Genomic DNA, 18,224 nt, shown 5'->3' with positions numbered 1-18,224 from the left:
GTAGCAACTATTCTGAGAATTACTAGCTATGGAAACGGATAAAGTCTGCTTTAGTGTGCCCCTAGGTACGGGAAGAGAACTGGAATTGATTGCATATGTATAGTTTCATTGTGTTGACCAGTGATTGTCAAGCCAGGGTGTCTATTGTCTTTCCAGAGAGTCAGCTAAATAGTTTGAAGACTAAGATTGAGAGACTTTGAGAGGACAGGGCTTTTCAAATCAACAAGGGAATATTAAGGAAACTAACTTGCCTGCTTATACCTATAGACGTTTAATGAATAGCACAGATCCGGTGGGCCAAGTGGCTTCCTTTGCAATGATTTTGATTCTATGAATGACCACAGGAAATTGATAACGATAATTAATGCTGTGTAGGTGGCACTATGGTTAGCACTGCTGCCTCACACTGCCAGGGGCCTGCGTTTAATTCCAGCCTTGGGAGGCTATCTGTGCGGAGTTTGCACGTACTCCCTGTATCTCAGTGAGTTTCCCCTGGGTGCTCCGCTTTCCTTCCACACTCCAGAAATGAGTGGGTTAGGTTGATTGACATTAACATGTAATTTAACAAGGCCAAAGGGATGAGCAGGGTAAATATGTGGGATTACAGGGATAGGGTCTGGGTGGGATTGTTGTCAGTGCAGACTCAAAGGGCCAAATGGCCTCATTCTGCACTATGGGGATTCTATGTTTTATAAATGCATCAGCAGAAGCCAAAGGCAGGAGCGGAGGCCAGTGGCACATGTGAGAAGAGGAGCACCTTTAGACGGAAGCAGTAGTTAAGCTTTATAATAAAAATAATCCTCTCTGCTTGTTCCTGGATTACTGTTGATTTTGTGCTGAGCAATGGAATAGAATCCACTGACCTGGTTTTGTTTTATCCAAAGATATTAAGAGATGTGTGGAAAAGGTGGGCGTATGGAATTCGGTTGACAGTCTACTATTATCTCATTAAATGGTGGAACAGGCTGTAGGGATAAGTGACCTACATCTGTTCCTATGCTTCTACACACAAAGAAGATTTGCATTTATGTAACACTTTGCACCCCCCCCCCATGCCTAAAAAATATTTTAAAGGCAATGGGCAGCACAGTCATTAGCACTGCTGCCTCACAGCTCCAGGCACCCAAGTCAGTTCCTGTCTTCTGAGTCTGCACGCTCTCCTGTGTCTGTGTGGGTTTCCTCTGGGTGCTCTGGTTTCATCCCACAGTCCAAAGCTTTGTGGGTTAAGTTAAGTGGCCATGCTCAATTGCCCCCTAGTGTCAGGGACATTAGTAGGGTAAATGCATGGGGCAAGGGCCTGAGTGGGATTGTTGTTGGTGCAGACTCGATGGACCTAATGGCCTCTTTCTGCACTGCAGGGATTCTATTCTATCTTATCCCTTTAATTTCACATATTTACCCTGCTAATCCCCCTAACCTACACATCTTGTGACATTAAGGGACAATTTAGGATGGCCAGTCCACCTAACCTGCACATCTTTAGACATGGGAAGAATGTGCAGACTCCACAAAGAAAGTCACGCAAGGCTGGAATTGAATGCAGGTCCCTGGCACTGTGAGGCAGCAATGCTAACATTGTGCCAATGTGCCACCCATGATGCTACAACTGTACATAATTATATATGTTTGTCTTATTTCTTGTGCCCTACCCACTTAATGTTTATCTGTTCCTGCCTGGTGACAATGGGATAACTCTGGTTTACAAACATACAAATGAAGCAGGAGAAGGAGTAGACCATTTGGCCCCTCGATCCTGTTCCACCCTTTAATAAGGTCATGGCTGATCTGATTGTGACGTCAATTTCGTTTTCATTCTGACCCCCTATACACTTTGACTTATTTAATGTTTGAAGTTTATTTGTTAATGCCACAAGTATGCCTGCATTAGCACTGCAATGAAGTTACTGTGAAAATACCCTAGTCGCCACACTCTGGTGCCTGTTCGGGTACACTGAGGGAGAATTTAGCGTAGTCAATGCACCCTAACAAGTACGTCTTTTGGACTGTGGGAGGAAACGGGAGCACCCAGATGAAACCCACACAGACATAGGGAGAACGTGCAGACCCTGCATAGACAGTGACCCAAGCCGGCAATTGAACACAGGTCCCTGATGCTGTGAGGCAGCTGTGCTAACCACTGTAGCACGTTCTCCCCAGGTCTAACCACCGTGCTGGCCTAAACAAGCAAGCATATCAATTTTACAATCAGGTTCAACACATAAAGTATTTCATTAAAATCTGGTGAACTGGTGGGACAACAATAATCCCTCCCTCAATGTCAACAAAACGAAGGAGATTGTCATCGACTTCAGGAAGCTTAAAGGAGACCTGTCTCCATCAATGAAGAAGAAATGTTCGAGAGCTTCAAGTTTTTAAGTGTCCAGATCACCAACAACCTGTCCTGGTTTCCCCCCCCCAATGACGACACTATAGTTAAGAAAGCCCAGGAATGCCTCTACTTTCTCAGACTAAGGAAATTTGGCATGTCAGCTACTGACTCTCACCAACCTTTACAGAGGCACCATAAAAAGCATTCTTTCAGGTTGTATCACAGTTTGATATGGCTCCTGCTCTGCCCAAGACTGCAAGGAGATATGAAAGATTGTGAATGTAGCTCAATCCATCGCGCAAACCAGCCTTCTATCCATTGACTGTCTCCCCACTGCCTAGGCAAAGCAGCCAGCATAATTAAAGACCCTTGCACCAAGGGAGGGGGGAAAGGGGAGGGGGGGATGGGAGGGGGGGAAAGGGGAGGGGGGGATGGGAGGGGGGGAAAGGGGAGGGGGGGGATGGGAGGGGGGAAAGGGGAGGGGGGGATGGGAGGGGGGATAGGGGAGGGGAGGTGTGGGGATGGGGTGGTGTGGGGAAGGGGGGGAGGAGAGAGGGGGGGAGGAGAGAGAGGTGCGGGGAAGGGGGGAGGTGCGGGGAGGGGGAGAGGGAAGTGCAGGGGAGGAGGGGGTGACGGGTGGGGGGGGGTGAGGAGGGGGGAGTGGGAGGGCTGAGGGTGGAGGAGGGGAGGGGTGGGGATGAGGGGGAAGATGAAGTCACAATGTTTGGGGGGCAGAGTCCAAGAAGGAGGGGGGGTGGATCACATTTTGATTTGACGTGTGTTAAGTTTCCTTTGTACCTTTTGTTTCTGTTCGGGCCGTTCCCCCTCCTTTTGGGGAGCTGCCCCCTTTTTCTTTGTCCGAACGTAATTTAAGTTTGTTTACTTGTTTGACCCGCCCAAAAAGACCCACCCAAAAGCTCAGGGGGGGTGGGGTGGGTGGAGCTGAAGGTTGCCACTTTCACCTTGCACCTCATTAGGCAAATCGCCATTGTTGCGTCAACCCGACGGACAGTGGCGCTCCACCAATGGTAAGCGGGAGGGGGGGCGGGCCCAGAGCTTGGGGGGGGCACCAATCGGCGGCGGGGGGCGGGACTTCCGGCGCTAGAAGATTCTGCGGGAGTGGGGGGGTGGAGGCTTTTCATTTGAATCCCACCAAATCAAAATGGACTCCTGGTACTCGGGTAAGCGCTCCGAGCGGAGGCGGGCCTTTCTTTAAAAATCTCTGTGCATGAAGTGCGTTTCACAACGGGTGATGATGAGGGGAGGGGGGTGACTGATGGTTATTTTTTTGCCGGCAGTGTAAGGGGGAAGCGAGTAACATGAGTTTTATTTTTAAATTTCCGTTTCGAGGCGCGTCATGTTAAAGGTTGGAGCTGAAATCTAACTTGATGGTGGAGGGGGCCGATCGTCCCGCCCACGCTCTTCCCCCATTGGCCGGCGGGCCCCTCGCTGCCCAGATCCAGCCCCGCGATTGGTCGTGGCCGCTGTCAATCACCCGCGACCGCCGTGTCGTACTTTATATTTTACAAATAAAACGGAACTTTTGAGGAGAAAAATAACCGAACTGAGACTTTTCAATCGTTTAAAGTTTTTTTCGTGAGGACTGACGGATTGTGTTTCAAATGAAAACAAAGTAAAACGCACACATGATAGGGGAGGTTTAAATATTTGGGTTGAGAAATTTTCTAATCATTTTTCTCCCCCCCCCCCCCCCCCCCCCGAAACCGAGGAAAAGGGACTCCGGGTGTGCCACCAGCTGGCCGTTTAATCTTTAAAGTCTGTCCCCTTGTTAACATTTGCTCAAGACGCTACAAAATGGCGGCCGGCCGCTTGCTCGCCGCCGATTGTTCCTGTGTCCGCGGGACGACGCGTGACCGCGAGGCGCGCTCTCCGCCCCCGCGCGCCTCCAACCCAACCCCTGGCTCAAAGCCGGCCTGGCAGCAATGTAGCCAGAAGTGAAGAAATTTAGACATCGTAAAGAGCTTTTCCAAGGGCAGTGAAAGGGAGGAAAGGTGGGCTGAGGAAGAACCATAACTCCACAGACTAAAAAGTTACAGTTTATTTATTAGTGTCATAAGTAAGACTTACATTAACACTGCAGTGAAGTTACTGCTATACTGCTGTGCCGCCCCTAGAATGTTTAAATGAATCATTGAAACCCCATTTGGTCCACTGAGTCTTCATCTACAACGATTCTCTCTCTCTCTCTCTCTTCCCCCCCCCCCCCCCTTCAAGTGATGTATCTTGGAGTGATATTGTCGCTTCATAACACCAGGGACCCAGGTTCAGTTCTGGCCTTGGGTCAGTGTCTATGTGGAGTTTGCACTTTCTCCCTTAGTTTGGCATAGGTTTCCTCCAAAGATGTGTAAGTTAGGTTGATTGGCCATGGTAAATTAACCCTAGTGTCAGGGAGATTAGCAGGGTAAATATGTGGGGTTACAGGAGTAGGGCCTGAGTGGGATTCAGCTTAATGAGCTGAATGGGCTGGTTCTATACTGTACTGTATGGTAGGTCGAACCAGGGAAAAATTTACTCCATTAATGGTAGGTCATTGGAGTGTGTGAAATAACAGAGATCCAGGGGTACAGGTTCATTTTTCTTTGAAAGTGGAGTCATGGGTGGACAGGGTGGTAAAGAAGGCATTCGGCATGCTTGGTTTCATTGGTCAGAGCGTTGAATACAGGAGTTGGGACGTCTTGAATTTGTACAAGACACCACTCTTGGAATACTGTGTACAGTTCTGGTCACCCTCTTATAGAAAGAATATTATTAAACTAGAAAGAGTGCAGAAAAGGTTTACTAGGATGCAACTGGGACTTGATGGTTTGAGTTATAAGGAGAGGCTGGATGGACAGGGAATTTTTTTCCCTGGACCGAAGGAATCTTAGGGGTGATCTTAGAGGTTGATAAAATGAGGGGCATCGATCAGCTAGATAGTCAACATCTTTTCCCAAAGAAGGGGAGTCTAAAGCTAGAGTGCATAGGTTTAAGGTGAGAGGTGTGAGATACAAGAGTGTCTGGAGGGGCAATTTTTCTGAGGGTGGTGAGTGTCTGGAATGAGGTGCCAGAGTTAGCAGAGACGGGTACAAATGTCTTTTAAAAAGCACTTAGTTATGTGGTAAGATGGGCATAGAGGGATATGGCCAAACGCGGGCAATTGGGACTATCTTAATAGTAAAAACTAGCTGGCATGGACAAGTTGGGCCGAAGATCCTGTTTCCATGCTGTAAAACCTCTGACAGTATAGAATGCTTCCAGTTCAGAAAGAAGCTATTTGGCCTATCGAGCCTGCACTGACAATCCCACCCAAGTCCTATCCCCGTGGAACAATTAACTGACTAAAGATTTCACAGTGCCAAAGTATGTGGGGTAGTTAGTGGGTATAATAAACCAACAAGATGAGTGGCTAAGTAAGCAACCATCTGAATGTGCCCTGAGTGGGTAATGAAAGGATTAAGCCGGTCAAGGGTATTGGTGGTGGTATGGTAGTGTTGTCACTGGATTAGTAATCCAGAGAACCAGGATAATGCTGTGCGGACCCAGGTTTGGTTCCCTCCACAGCAGATGGTGAAATTTCTGGAATTAAAATGGTGATCATTGTTGTAAACCCAGTATGCTTCACTGATGTCTTTTTTTTTCAAGGAAGAAAGTCTGCTGTCCTTACTTTTTGGGGGTGGGTGGGGACACACTGGATTAGTAATAGTAATCCAGAAACCCTGTATAATGTTGTTGGGGACAAGGATATGAACACCAAGTAGATGGTGAAAATTTTGAATTAAGTCTCATGCTAACCATTATCGTTTTTAAAAAAAGACCCTTTTCATTCACTGGTGACCTTTTTTTAAGAAAGTCTGCAGCCCCTTACTTTTGGAGTCAGAGGTTACCATGCTGTAAACCTCTATGACTCTTATCTGGCCTGATCCACAGCAATGTGGTTGACTCTTAAAATGTCCTCTGAATATTCTCTAGTAAGTCACTCAGTTCAAAGGCAATTAGTGATGCACGTTTCAAAGCTGGCCCAGTCAGTGATGTCACGTCCAATAAACAAATTCCATGATCAAAGCTATTGAGCTCCATTTTGAGGCACTACTGTTCCTTGAGCTTGAGTTGAGCTTCAGTGGAACACTCTAGTGGACAATGGACAGGTGTCAGAATAGGAGAATGATGGGGAATTAAAACAACAAGCAACAGAAAGTTTGTGGTCATGCTTGCAGACTGGAGGTGTCCTGCAAAGTGTGCAACCAGTCTATATTTGTCCTTCCTATTGTTGAGGTAACTGCATCATGAATAGTAGTTAGAGTATACAATAATTGAAAAATACAATTAAATTACTGATTCACATTGTGTTTTGGAGCTTTTGCTGGTGTGACGGGAGGAAGTGAAAAAATAGGTGTTGCATCTTCTACATTTACATGGGTATGTACTACATTGGGGGTCGATTAGCTCAGTTGGCTGGTTAGTGATGCAGAGTGACACCAACAGTGTGGTTCACTTCCTGGTTATTCATGAATGTCCTGCCTCCTCAACCTTGCCCCTCGCTTGAGGTTATGGTAATCCTCAGGTTAAATTGCCACCAGCCAGGCTATTCTCCCTCAAGAGAGAGAACAGCCATTGGTATTCTGGGACTAAGGCAACTTCACTTAATAAATTGGAAATAAAATTGACCCTTGAGATCCTGGATCTGACTTTCTAAATCATGCTCTGGTAATCCAGCTAGCGTGAGCCTGTACCAATAATGTGGAACCTTCAGTTCTGTGGAGGAGCTTGGTGTGGTTGTAAAAATAGAGACGGTTTAAAAGGTGATTTGATTGAGATGCTCAGGACGTTTGGATGATTTTTCTGCAGTAGACAAGGAAAAACTATTTCCTATGGAAGCAAGATTAACCCGTACGTGACTGCGGGATGTCCCAAAGTGGCTGTACTTCTAAAAACACAAGCAGCCGTGTGATCACAACCGGATTAATCTGTTTTAGTGGTGTTGGTTAAAGGGCAAAGTGATGAAACGGGCACTGCTGCTCTTTGTCAAAGAGCCCGTGACATTATTTCATATTATTGGAAAGGTAGACATGGCTTCAGTTGTGCTTCTCATTGAAAGACAACACCTGTCAACCTTGAGTTTTGTGCTCAGGTCCTGGAGCAGAACAAGAGCTCGTAACCTGTCTCAAGTAAGATTGTTACCAATTTTAACCCGCTAAATTGGTGAGCTAACTGGTCCCCTATGTAGTGCAGCTACATTGTTGCAAAGGAGTTGGTTGGCAGAGGGCAGATTTTAAGATGATTGGCAAAAGAATAGAGGGAATGTTTTTTTCCACAGTTTATTGTGATCTGTGCACTGCCTGGAAGATTGGAACTGGTTCAATATATTCAAAACGGAATTTGAGAAATGTTTGAAGAGAAAAAATTTACAGGGTTGTTGGGAAATAACAGGCAAGTGCAATGAATTGGGTAGTTCTTTCAAAGAGTTAGCACAGGCACAATGGTTCTCTGTAAGCAGTACTCCAGGAGCAAAGGACACAAATTTTCTATTCCATTTAGAAATAGAATCTTGATGGGTGCTGTGAAGTTCATGAGGTTTAGATTTAAAAAAAAATTTTGGCTCCTGGTACTGCTTTGTTGTTTGCAAAACTTAGCAGTCAAGCTTCACTGTAGATGTTGGAAATTTGGTAAAGGCAGTTACTTAATGCATTGTAAATGCCTTTTTAAAATTAATGTACACTTTTTATTAGGAGCTCTTCTGTGGGAGATTAAATTATTTTCTGATGAAACTCCTAGAACTAAAGATCGCAATAAGGTGGGTCCAGGATAGCAGTAGCAGTTGATTAATCATGAATACATGCCAGTATGGCAGGGGGGATGGGAACTGGTGCAGAAAGTCAGAGGGAAATAAGGCGAAGATGGAAACAAAAGGCAGTAAGGGGAAAAGTGGAAAGCAGAGAAACCAAAGACACGCATCTAAAAGGGCCACAGTACTGAGACTGTGGAGAACTCAGTGAATTGTTCCAGAAAGGCTAAGAAAATAAAGAAAAATAAAACATGGAGACTGTACAAAACATGACAGGACAGATGGTCTGAGATGTGTTTGCAAGGAGCTTGACAGGTAAAGCGGATGAACTTAAAGCTTGGATTACTGTGTGGACCTGTGATGCTGTGGCAATTATGGAGCCTTGGATGAAATAAGGGCAGGACTGGCAGCTTAGCATTCCAGGATTTAGATGCATCAGGTGAGATAGAGAAGGTGACAAAGAGGTGGGGATGTTACTTTACTGATTAGGGAGAATGTCACAGTTAAACAGGGGGGACACGTTGATGGGATGATGAGGGCATATGGGTAGAACTCAGAAATAGTGTGCAATCACACCATTGAGGTTGTACTACAGACTTTCCAATAGCAGTGTGAAGTGGAGGAACGGATATGTAAGCATATCAGATTATGGGAAGATGTAAAAACAACAGTGTTGTTGTGATGACTGATTTCAATTTCCCCAACATAGACCATGGTTCCTTTAGTGCCAGGGGCTTGGATGGGCAGAATTTGTTCAGTGTGTCCAGGAATGCTTCTTGGCAATATATAGACAGTCCAGTTTGGGAAGGGGCAATCTTAGATGTGGTTCTGGGAAATGAGCCTGGAGAGGTGATTAATGTCTCTGGGGGGATCCATTTTGGGAACAGTGATCACAATAAGTTTCAAGGTACTTGTAGAAAAGGATAGACTTAATCCCAGCATGAAAGCGCTAAACTGGGGATTATGACAATATTAGGCAGAAACTAGGAAATGTAGACTGGGGATGGATGTTTTAAGGGTAAATCCACATCTGATGTTTGGGAGACTTTTAATGAGTACTTTCCATCAGTATTCACAAAGGAGAAGGATGTGGTGGATAGTGAGTTTAGAAAGGAGGATGTTGACATGTCAAGATAAAAAGGGAGGAAGTATCAGGGGTTTTGAAAAACATTAAGTTGGACAAGTCCCCAAGGTAGATAGTCTATTCTAGAATACTGAGTGGTGAGAGGAGAACCTGCTCAGGCTTTGTCCAAAATCTTTGTGTCCTCTTTAGTCACGGGTGAGGAATCAGAGGATTGCAGAGTAGCTAACGTTGTTCCTCTGTTTAAGAAGGGCAGAAGAGACAATCGCAGAAATTTAGGCATGTTAGCCTAAACATGGTGGGGGAAATTATTGATCCTGAGGGACAGGATATCCTCCCATCTGGAAGAGAATCAGCTTATCAGCGATAGCATGATTTTGTGAAGGGGAGGTTGTGTTTCTCAGATGTGATTGAGCTTTTTGAGGAAGTGGCAAGAAAAATTGAGGGCAGTGGATGTTGTAGTGGATAAAGCCTTTGATAAGGTTCCTCATGGCAGTCTGGTACAAGAAGGTGGAGTGAAGGTGAAGATCTGAGGGGCATAAAAAGCAGAGAGTAGCAATGGAAGGGTACTTTTTCTAACTGGAGGTCTGACAAATGGTGTTCCACAAGGATCAGTGCTGGGACATACATTTTCTTCCCAATTTTAAAATATAGGTAGTCTGCTTAGTAAATTTGCAGATGATACAAAAATTGGGGGAGTAGTGGATAGTGAGGAGGATTGTTAGGATTGATACAGCAGGATATAAATCGGCTGGAGACCTGGGCCAAAATATGGCAGATGAAATTTAACCCAGACAAATGTGAGGTGATGCAATTTGGAAGGTCTGTTGCAGAAGCAAAGTATACAGTATATGTTAGAGCCCTTAGAAATAGTAGCATACAGAGAGATCTAGGTGTGCATATCTGCAGTTCCCTGAAGGCGGTCAGTCGTGGTATTGAGTATTGGAATTGGAAAATCGTGTTGTAGTTGTCTAAGACTTTGGTTATGCCACATTTGGAGGGATGATAGGCACTGATAATGGTGCAGACAGCAGTCAGTTTTAAAATCAAGCTGGTAAATGGAAACTGAGGAATAAGAGGCAAAAGTCTGCAGATGCTGGACGTAGCAATAAAAGCAATGCTGGAATTACTCAGCAATACTGGTAAAATGTGTGGAGAGAAACAGGTTTAATGTTGCCAGTGGAATATTGCTTTCCACTGGCTCACTGGGCTCTCTAGAGAGCCCAATGGAGTTAGGTTCTGAGATTAATTTTTGTTAGCTCTTGGAACTGGCAAAATATAATCTTCAATTGGTTCTTGTAAAATTGTTGATGAGTTCTGGCAGTCTTGCCCTGTCCAAATCTTATTCCCTGAGAGCCTAGATTGTGATTGCAGGATCCTGCAGCTACATTGGAAGTGTGTCTGTAAATGGAGTACTGGCTGAAAAGCTGATCTTTCTTTCAGTTTTAACAACCTTGACTATAGCAAACTAACTTGAGAGAGAGAGCAGTCTTGGGGCTGATTCTGTGTGTGTATTTCAGTTGAGCAAACCTAATTAGGGTTAACAGTATTTTATGTTTTGAATATCTTTGATGGAAATATACCCTTACACGGCTATTGTTTGTCTTGTGGCAATGTCTTCTGTTTGCATTGTAAAATAAATTTATTGGTACTTTAATTTATGGAAAATGTGGATTTAGATACTATTTAAATGTGTTTCTTGCAGGCTACGGAACTGGTGATTCTTGGAACACTGGAGCCACCAATTCTCAAGGTAATATTTTTCTTGGTTGACTATCTCCTAATTTTAACATTTTCATGGGTATTTTGCACACTTTTATTAAAACACAAAGTACATTTAAATATTGGTTGTGTTTGGGCTAGTGTGCCATGGTGGTAGGGATATGATAATGCAGTTGGTTAAGTGAGAGTTCTTTGGTCCCTGGTGGGCTTGCATAATTTTGTTGCATATGTCCTAGCAAGATTATTTGCAATCTCAGCCTTGCTTACCAAGAAGGTTGGGGTTTGTTCAGCTTGGTGACAGCTGGAGCCATTCCCAACTTGCCTCAGTGACCTTGGGTTACCATTGTGCTCCTGATACTACCTGAGATACCTGTGTGGATGATGGGTGAGGACACCATGCACCTTTGCTGTGATTACATTTCTTTGTGATAAGCACACGTTTCCTTTCCTTTCCTTTTTTTTGCATCTTCAATTATGTAAATAAGGTGTTTACATAATTTAAGGTCTCGTTGAGCTGTCTTTGCTGGCAAAATTCCTTTAGTAATGAAACCTATCCAGAAGAAGCTGCTATTGTATGGACTTGCATACACTCAGGTACTTTGTCCTATTTGATTTGACTTGAATCAGATCAAAATCAAAGAATTATTCTTGACATGAAGGCACCAAAGCCTAATGTCTAATAGGATTTAAATACTTTCTCTTGTGCACAGATGAAAAAGCATATCTATAAGTAAGCCTAATTTAATTAACTGAAGTTTAGCCTTTCTGTGAAGTAAGGTAGTGCGTTGTTTCTCTTGGAAGATGCTCTTTTGATGGGCTCTATTTGCAGAATAAAGCTTAGAAGTATACTTGGATTAAGTGCTTCCTTTGTAAGTGGGCATACCACCAGACTTTAGTGTGAAAAGTTATATCCAGCTTTTTGCTTTGAACCTGTAATTAAGTTTTAAGTCTTCACCCATTGAATGCAACAGTTCTGTCCTCTTCAGAACAGAGTTAAGCTGGTAATCTATTGCAATTAGATTTTTGATGGATAATTGTAGTTGATTGGCTGTGTTTCCTTCAATCAGATGAAACAATTATCTGTATGGTTTGATTATTATTGGTCATTTTTTTTGAAATTGATTCTTATCCCTGAGAAAAGTGACACTATGCTTGAAGTGTCTGGCCTATTGGGGCATTTGAGGTCTATTGGGGTGGTGTGGTGGCATTATCACTGGACGAGTAATGTATAGTCCCAGGCTGATGCTCTGGGGACGTGGGTTCAAATCCCTCTGACAGCAGGTGGAATTTAGAATCAATTAATAAAATCTGGAATTGAAGGCTGATCTCAGTATTGGTCACCATGATACTATCATCAGTTGTTTAAAAACCCATTTAGTTCATTGATGTCTTTTAGGGAAGGAAATCTGCTGTCCCTATCTGATCTGGCCTACGTGTGACTCCAGACACAAATGTGGCTTCCTCTTTACTGCCTTATGAAAGTTCGAAGAATTGTTGTGGATATTTTGATCATGGTTGATGAGCTTTTTAAGAATTAAAGTTCAAATGCTGAAAATGGGGTGAATACGGTATGAACAAGCTGGGAGGAAATTACACTTCAATGGTCACTATACTCAGCAGTTAGGATTGGGCAACAAATGCTAACCTAGCCAGTGATGTCCACATCCCATAAAAGAATTAAAAGAAACTACTGCGAGCCATGCTTTATTTTGCAGAAGTGAATATTGCTATTACTGTCTTGTCCTCAATCTCAGAAGTTTGGAATTTGACTCGTCAAATCTTTGAAACTGGTGAACTTTTGACCTTTGCCAGTAGGCAGCCTTTCCACTTCTAAAGAGGAAACTGAAACCTTATTTTAACTCAATTGTGTCACAAGATTTCACATTTTCAAACAAAACATGAGCTTTGTACATGGAACACATCAAGCAAGCAAATATGATCAGATTAACACTTTGTTTCCAGTTAGGTCATTAATTTCTCCATCTCCAGTTTTATGGCTCCGTCTCCTTTTATATTTTGACCATTGAAGTGTAATATCCTCCCAGCTTGTTCATATTGTGTTCAACCCACTTTCAGCAGTTTAAACTTTAATTCTTAGAATGCCCATCAACCATGATCTAAATAGCCACAACAATTCTTCCAGTCTCCAATTTTAATGAACTGTAGTAAAGTTTGGAAATATGTGCAAAGGTGATGTGAACATTGGAGGCTTTTGAAGCATCGTTTTGCTTGTGGGCTCCCCAATGGCTCTCTTCCATCTATAGTGCATAAGTAAGGGTGTGATGAATACTCTTTACTTTCCAGGATGATTGAAAACCACTCGACACCACCCAGGCCAAAACTACTAATTTGGCCAGCAGCAAATCTGCCACCTTCAAATGTTTACACCCTCCATTGTACAGTGGCAGCAATGTATGCTATATGTAAGATGCACTATGGCAACTCGCCCAGTCTCTGGTGGCAGCACTTTCCAAACCCTGTGATCTATACCACTAACGGATGCGTAGGAACACCACCATAGCAAGTTCCCCTCCAAACCGCATACCATCCTGACTTGGAACTACATTGCCATTCCTAAGTTTAAAAATTAAATTTTTCGTATTGAATTGAGATGACAGTTGAGCCTTCACTATCAAGGCATTTCTTCAAAAAAGGACTGAATTTCTAGCTGTATTAGAAGCTGGCATCTTTAGCTGCTCTCGACCATGTGTTTTAAATTTTAATAGGAATCGAATGTGATTTTATTACTTGATATAGTAAAGGTATGATGAATGCTCAGCAGTTGCATTAAAGGGGTTTGGTGTGTTTACTGTTAACGTATTGTGATACTTCATCATATCCAGTACATGTAAAAAGTTTGAAAAGCCATTGCCCTTTCCCTTTTCAGAATATGATGGCTATGATTACAGTTACACCCAGGATACTATACCCAGTTCTGCGACAAATTATGGTTACAATGCTGGCAATAAGTCTTGGGAACTTCCCAAAAATACAGCTACAGACACCATCATCGCTAAGATCAACAAGCGCTTGGATATGCTTTCTCAGCTAGAGACTGAAAACCAGGTGCAAGATTCTTACCAGGACAACAGGTATTGCTGAAATTTCAATACAAAACAGGAAGAGCAGTATTATGTTAATTCAAGGCATTGCGCCCAGACGAAAACAGGTTTTCCTCTTGTTTATCAGTGCATTTTTAAGTGGAGAATTTCAGTTGCCCAGATTTAAAAGTAAACATTCAAAATACTTGAGGGTACAATTTTCTCAATTAGAATATTTGCTCTATATACTTAAAATTAACTGTTTGCAATTCAGTATCTTTCAGTGGGACTGATCCTTTGATGTGTGGGTCATAGGCAACAGAATCTTTTTAAAGTTTGCTGTAAATTTTAGGATTTTGAGAAGCTTCCTGGACTTTAAACAGGGTCCTCTGGATGGTTGATGGTTCCATGAATATTTGAAATGGGCAGTTTTTGAAGTGATAGAATAGTCAGAGTTGTTCTTGTATTGTTTGGTGATTTGACAGTTAAAATTGCCATTTGGTTTATATTTTAGTTCTCTGTTCAGAGAGAATTGGTGATCCGTTAGCTGAATCAGGCAAACTTATTTATTTGCAAAATGACTAAATTGGTGTCAGCTCACTTCTGAATTGTAGACCCTTTAAATAAATGGACCACTCTTTCCACCCTAATTGTGTAATCCTAACTTTTATGTTCAGCATTTTTTGTGATGCAAAGGCATATAAATATATGTAGGTCATCACTGAAGCGAGTAAAAGGAGGACAAATAGCAATTTGGTGATGCGTGGCCTTCTAAAGATTATTGGAGAAATTAAAGTTTGAAGCGCTCCTCATGTGGAACAGCTACTAGGAGATTAGCGCCTCTTTTAGTGGTAGTTATTGTCAGTGCACTGAATTGACCAAAGGGCCTTTTTCTGCACTGTACAGCTGAGTGTTATGAGTTGATAATTAAGTAGTGCAGATTTTTGTTAGGTGAGGATTACAAAATTAGAGCATATACTATTACGTTACAAATCAGCAGAGGTTTGATGGACTGAATGGTCTGTCCCTGTGCAGAGCAGGGAAAGAGATTGCTATAATTTTGCCCTTACTAGCGTAATGTAACCTAGTTGCAAATGGCTCTAATTTATAAAGCATAAGAAGTTTATATATTGTAAAGCTTGTCAAGACGGGCTGGTTGCTGCACAGCAAGTTTTCAAGCTGTTGTCAGAAGTGTTGTCTTGCGTAGTTGTCAACCATCAGTGTTCGGGGACGTAACCCCTCTTTAAACATTGAATTTTAGCTTTTTGTTTCTTAAGCGTCAGTTATATGCAGAGTAATCATTCCTCAAATTCTATTACATGTCTAGCTCCTCTTTAAGTTGGCAGATTTCACTTGTCAAATTTAACATAGAAAATTTGGATTGTTGACAGTGGGGTGGAGAAAAGCAGTCACCCATCATGTTGTGAACACCACTCAAGTCACTTAGTTTCCTGATTTACATGTGCTTAAAAGCAGGTGTGCTTGCAATTTCATTTAATCAGTCAGATTAGTTACTTTTGCAAAACTAAGTTGACTTGATTCTCTGAGCTCCACTTGCTTCCTGGAATTCAGACAGTAGTGCAGAGAGCAAGCTGCGGTTAAACTAGTGAAATTAATTACAATATTCCATTTGAAGCTGGATTCGGATGAATTTTAGATTGGTGATGTAAATTGAGCTTGCATTAGCAGGGTATCTGCAATAGTATCTGTGCTTGCTGGCATGGAAGGTGTAGCATGGTGGAAAAATCCCCATCGTTCTCTGCTGGCTGTAAGGACGAGATCTGGTTCACAAAGGTATCGTGTACATTGACGTCAGGTAAATGATGTAAGCTTAAAAGCCTGTAAGCCAAACAATTCTGTTTTGTCATTTTAAGGTTGCCATTGAGTCCATAGTCTCTGTAACTCCATTCCCCTCCCAGCTACTCCACAATAAAAGTTAACATGGCATATAACTTTAAAATGGCTAAAATCCAAAAATTGGTGGATTTTTCCATTCTGCTGTTTACCATATTGCAACATATTTTGAATGGCAGTGTGTCCCAAGAAGAGTAAACGCACAGCCAAAAAAAATAGAACTCGGACCATTATTAAGTATATTGTATTTATTAAACCATGCTGTGAGTTTTATCAGTTAAACTTTTAACTGACCCATTTTCTGCTATTTTAATTAGCAGTTTAGTAAATGCAATAGAAGTGTTTGTTAGAGACTGGCCAATTCAGCCAGTGCTTATTTACTTACTGCAAACCACACAGGTTCTGTGATTAGCTAAAATGTCATTAGCTGAAGCTATGTTGTTTAGTTTTTTTTTGAGTCTGCTATCACTTCTTGGCAGACTTGTACCATGGTACTTTCCAGCTACTGACCAGATTCCTTGCTTGCTGTGCGACTCTTTCAGGTTTACACCTTACGAGTCCTACGACTCCGGGTCTTCACTGAATGACCGTGATCTGTACAGATCTGGCTACGGTTACAGTGAATATGGGCCTGATTATAACGATTCCTATGGAGGTCGCTATGACCACTACGACAGCTCCTACGGGACCCGCAGAGATCAGTTCCAGAACAGAGCACGTGACCCATACGGCCCTGCTAACCAGTGGGGCCAGAACTGGTCTAGAGACCGGCCTCCATATAACAGACCCAATCGGAACGACCCCTTCATGTCACCTGCAAGTTCCGGGCGAATGTCTGCACGCTGGAATGAGCTGTCGATGGGAGGCAGGGGCCCCAACGCCGCCACCGCCTCCTCCACCAGGAACCTCCCTTCGCTCTTCTCCCCAAACATTATCCCCATGGACCTGTTCAGAGTTCAGGGATCGGGAAGACCGTTAGGAGGTGCCAGACAGCGAAGGAGAGACAGGACTCGAACCAGAGGCGTAAGTACCTTTTTTTAATACTTTTTATTTTATCCAGTAATGAATAGGTAAAATGAGGGATTGGGAAACATTAATCTTGTTTGTTTATTGAGGGACAGTTTTTTTTTGTTCAGGATAGGATTTAAATTTTTTTTTTGCTGGACGATCACATTGGTCCACTTTCAGTTTGTCCAAAAAAAAATTCATTTTTCATGTGCAGTGTTTCAACTAGTGCAGAATCAACAAAATAATCTCCTAGGATATCTATAATCCAAGTGATACCACCCCTTTTGTTTAAAGCCAGTGCACTAGAATAACATTAACTGGTAAATTAATCTCATTGTTCATGAGCAAAATCAATTTCTACATCCTGAAGTCAGTATAAAATCAGCTATCAATCAATCTTACTTCAATCTAGGGTTGCACGCAGATGTCTCTTAAACTAATTGTGCCATTTGTGAAGCCAATTTTTGTGGTTACTGTCTCGGATTGCACGATGAACACTTCTGTTTTAATATTCCATTGTAAGCTGTGAACTGAACATGATTGAGCTTTGCCTTGGTTTCCCCCCCCTGCTTAATACTGTGTTAAACTTGTATATTTAAAAATGTGATATCTAGTCTCCCAGACTGTTCTTAAAATGTGGGTTTTTTTTGACTTGTGCTTTTTACTTACAGCCTGGAACTGACGAGCACACTCTAGCTTTCAAAGTAAAAAGCTAAACTGAGGGCAATTGGTCTTTGTTGTCTCAAGAGGGACATTGCTGCCCTGTAGCATGTAAATACAATGTGCCTTGGTGAGCAATGTCATTGGGGATCCACTTGATAGTTGGTGCAATTTAGCTTAAAGATGTGAGGGTGAACAAAATTATCTAAATGTTAAATATTGTGATTTCTGCAGTGTCACTAGTGGGCAGTCAATAGACTGCAATGGTTCTGTTAGTTGAAGCGGTAGGCTGCAGTTTTAGTTTTCCGATCATGTTTTCGGATCAAAACCATTTTCGGCACTTGATCTGTTGCCCCTTATAGTTTCACTTTGAAACAATATTGAATTAATTTGATGGAATGTTTCCCATCATAGCTGGCAGTATTTGTTTTGATATGCATAATAGTGCCACTTGGTTTTCTGATGACATGTGACTTGCTGAATTTAATGAAATTGTAGTTTCAGATGGAAGGAACCCGTAGATCCATCTAACCCACCTATCCACCGTATCCCCATAATAGTTTCTAATAAGCTTCAATGGCTGTAGTAGATTTGAGGTTATGTTACTAATTATCCTGAGGCTCAGGCTGTTGACTCTGGGACATGATTTGAAATCCTATCATGATAGCAGAAAAATTTAAATTCAGGTAATAAATATGGAATAAAATACTACCATCCCATGGTGACAATGTAACTATTGGATTTTCT

At 42.5% G+C, this 18,224-nt stretch overlaps 1 protein-coding gene across 1 annotated transcript in view; it reads left to right on the top strand.

Moving 5' to 3' along the window:
* The first annotated feature begins 3,439 nt into the window (after nucleotides 1–3,439).
* LOC145361101 (A-kinase anchor protein 8-like) overlaps nucleotides 3,440–18,224 on the top strand; it is a 34,424-nt gene continuing 19,639 nt past the window's right edge. The window contains exons 1-4 of the mRNA XM_080216685.1: nucleotides 3,440–3,510; nucleotides 10,898–10,945; nucleotides 13,802–14,006; nucleotides 16,352–16,832. Coding sequence (XP_080072811.1) covers nucleotides 3,492–3,510; nucleotides 10,898–10,945; nucleotides 13,802–14,006; nucleotides 16,352–16,832 — 753 coding nt within the window. The 5' untranslated portion in view covers nucleotides 3,440–3,491. The remainder of the gene's footprint in view (nucleotides 3,511–10,897; nucleotides 10,946–13,801; nucleotides 14,007–16,351; nucleotides 16,833–18,224) is intronic.

Source organism: Carcharhinus amblyrhynchos, chromosome 33, assembly GCF_965287045.1.
Source record: "Carcharhinus amblyrhynchos chromosome 33, sCarAmb.v2.hapA, whole genome shotgun sequence".
Lineage (NCBI taxonomy): Eukaryota > Metazoa > Chordata > Chondrichthyes > Carcharhiniformes > Carcharhinidae > Carcharhinus > Carcharhinus amblyrhynchos.
Note: the sequence above shows the minus strand (reverse complement) of the source record. Positions and strands in the feature narration are given on the sequence as shown.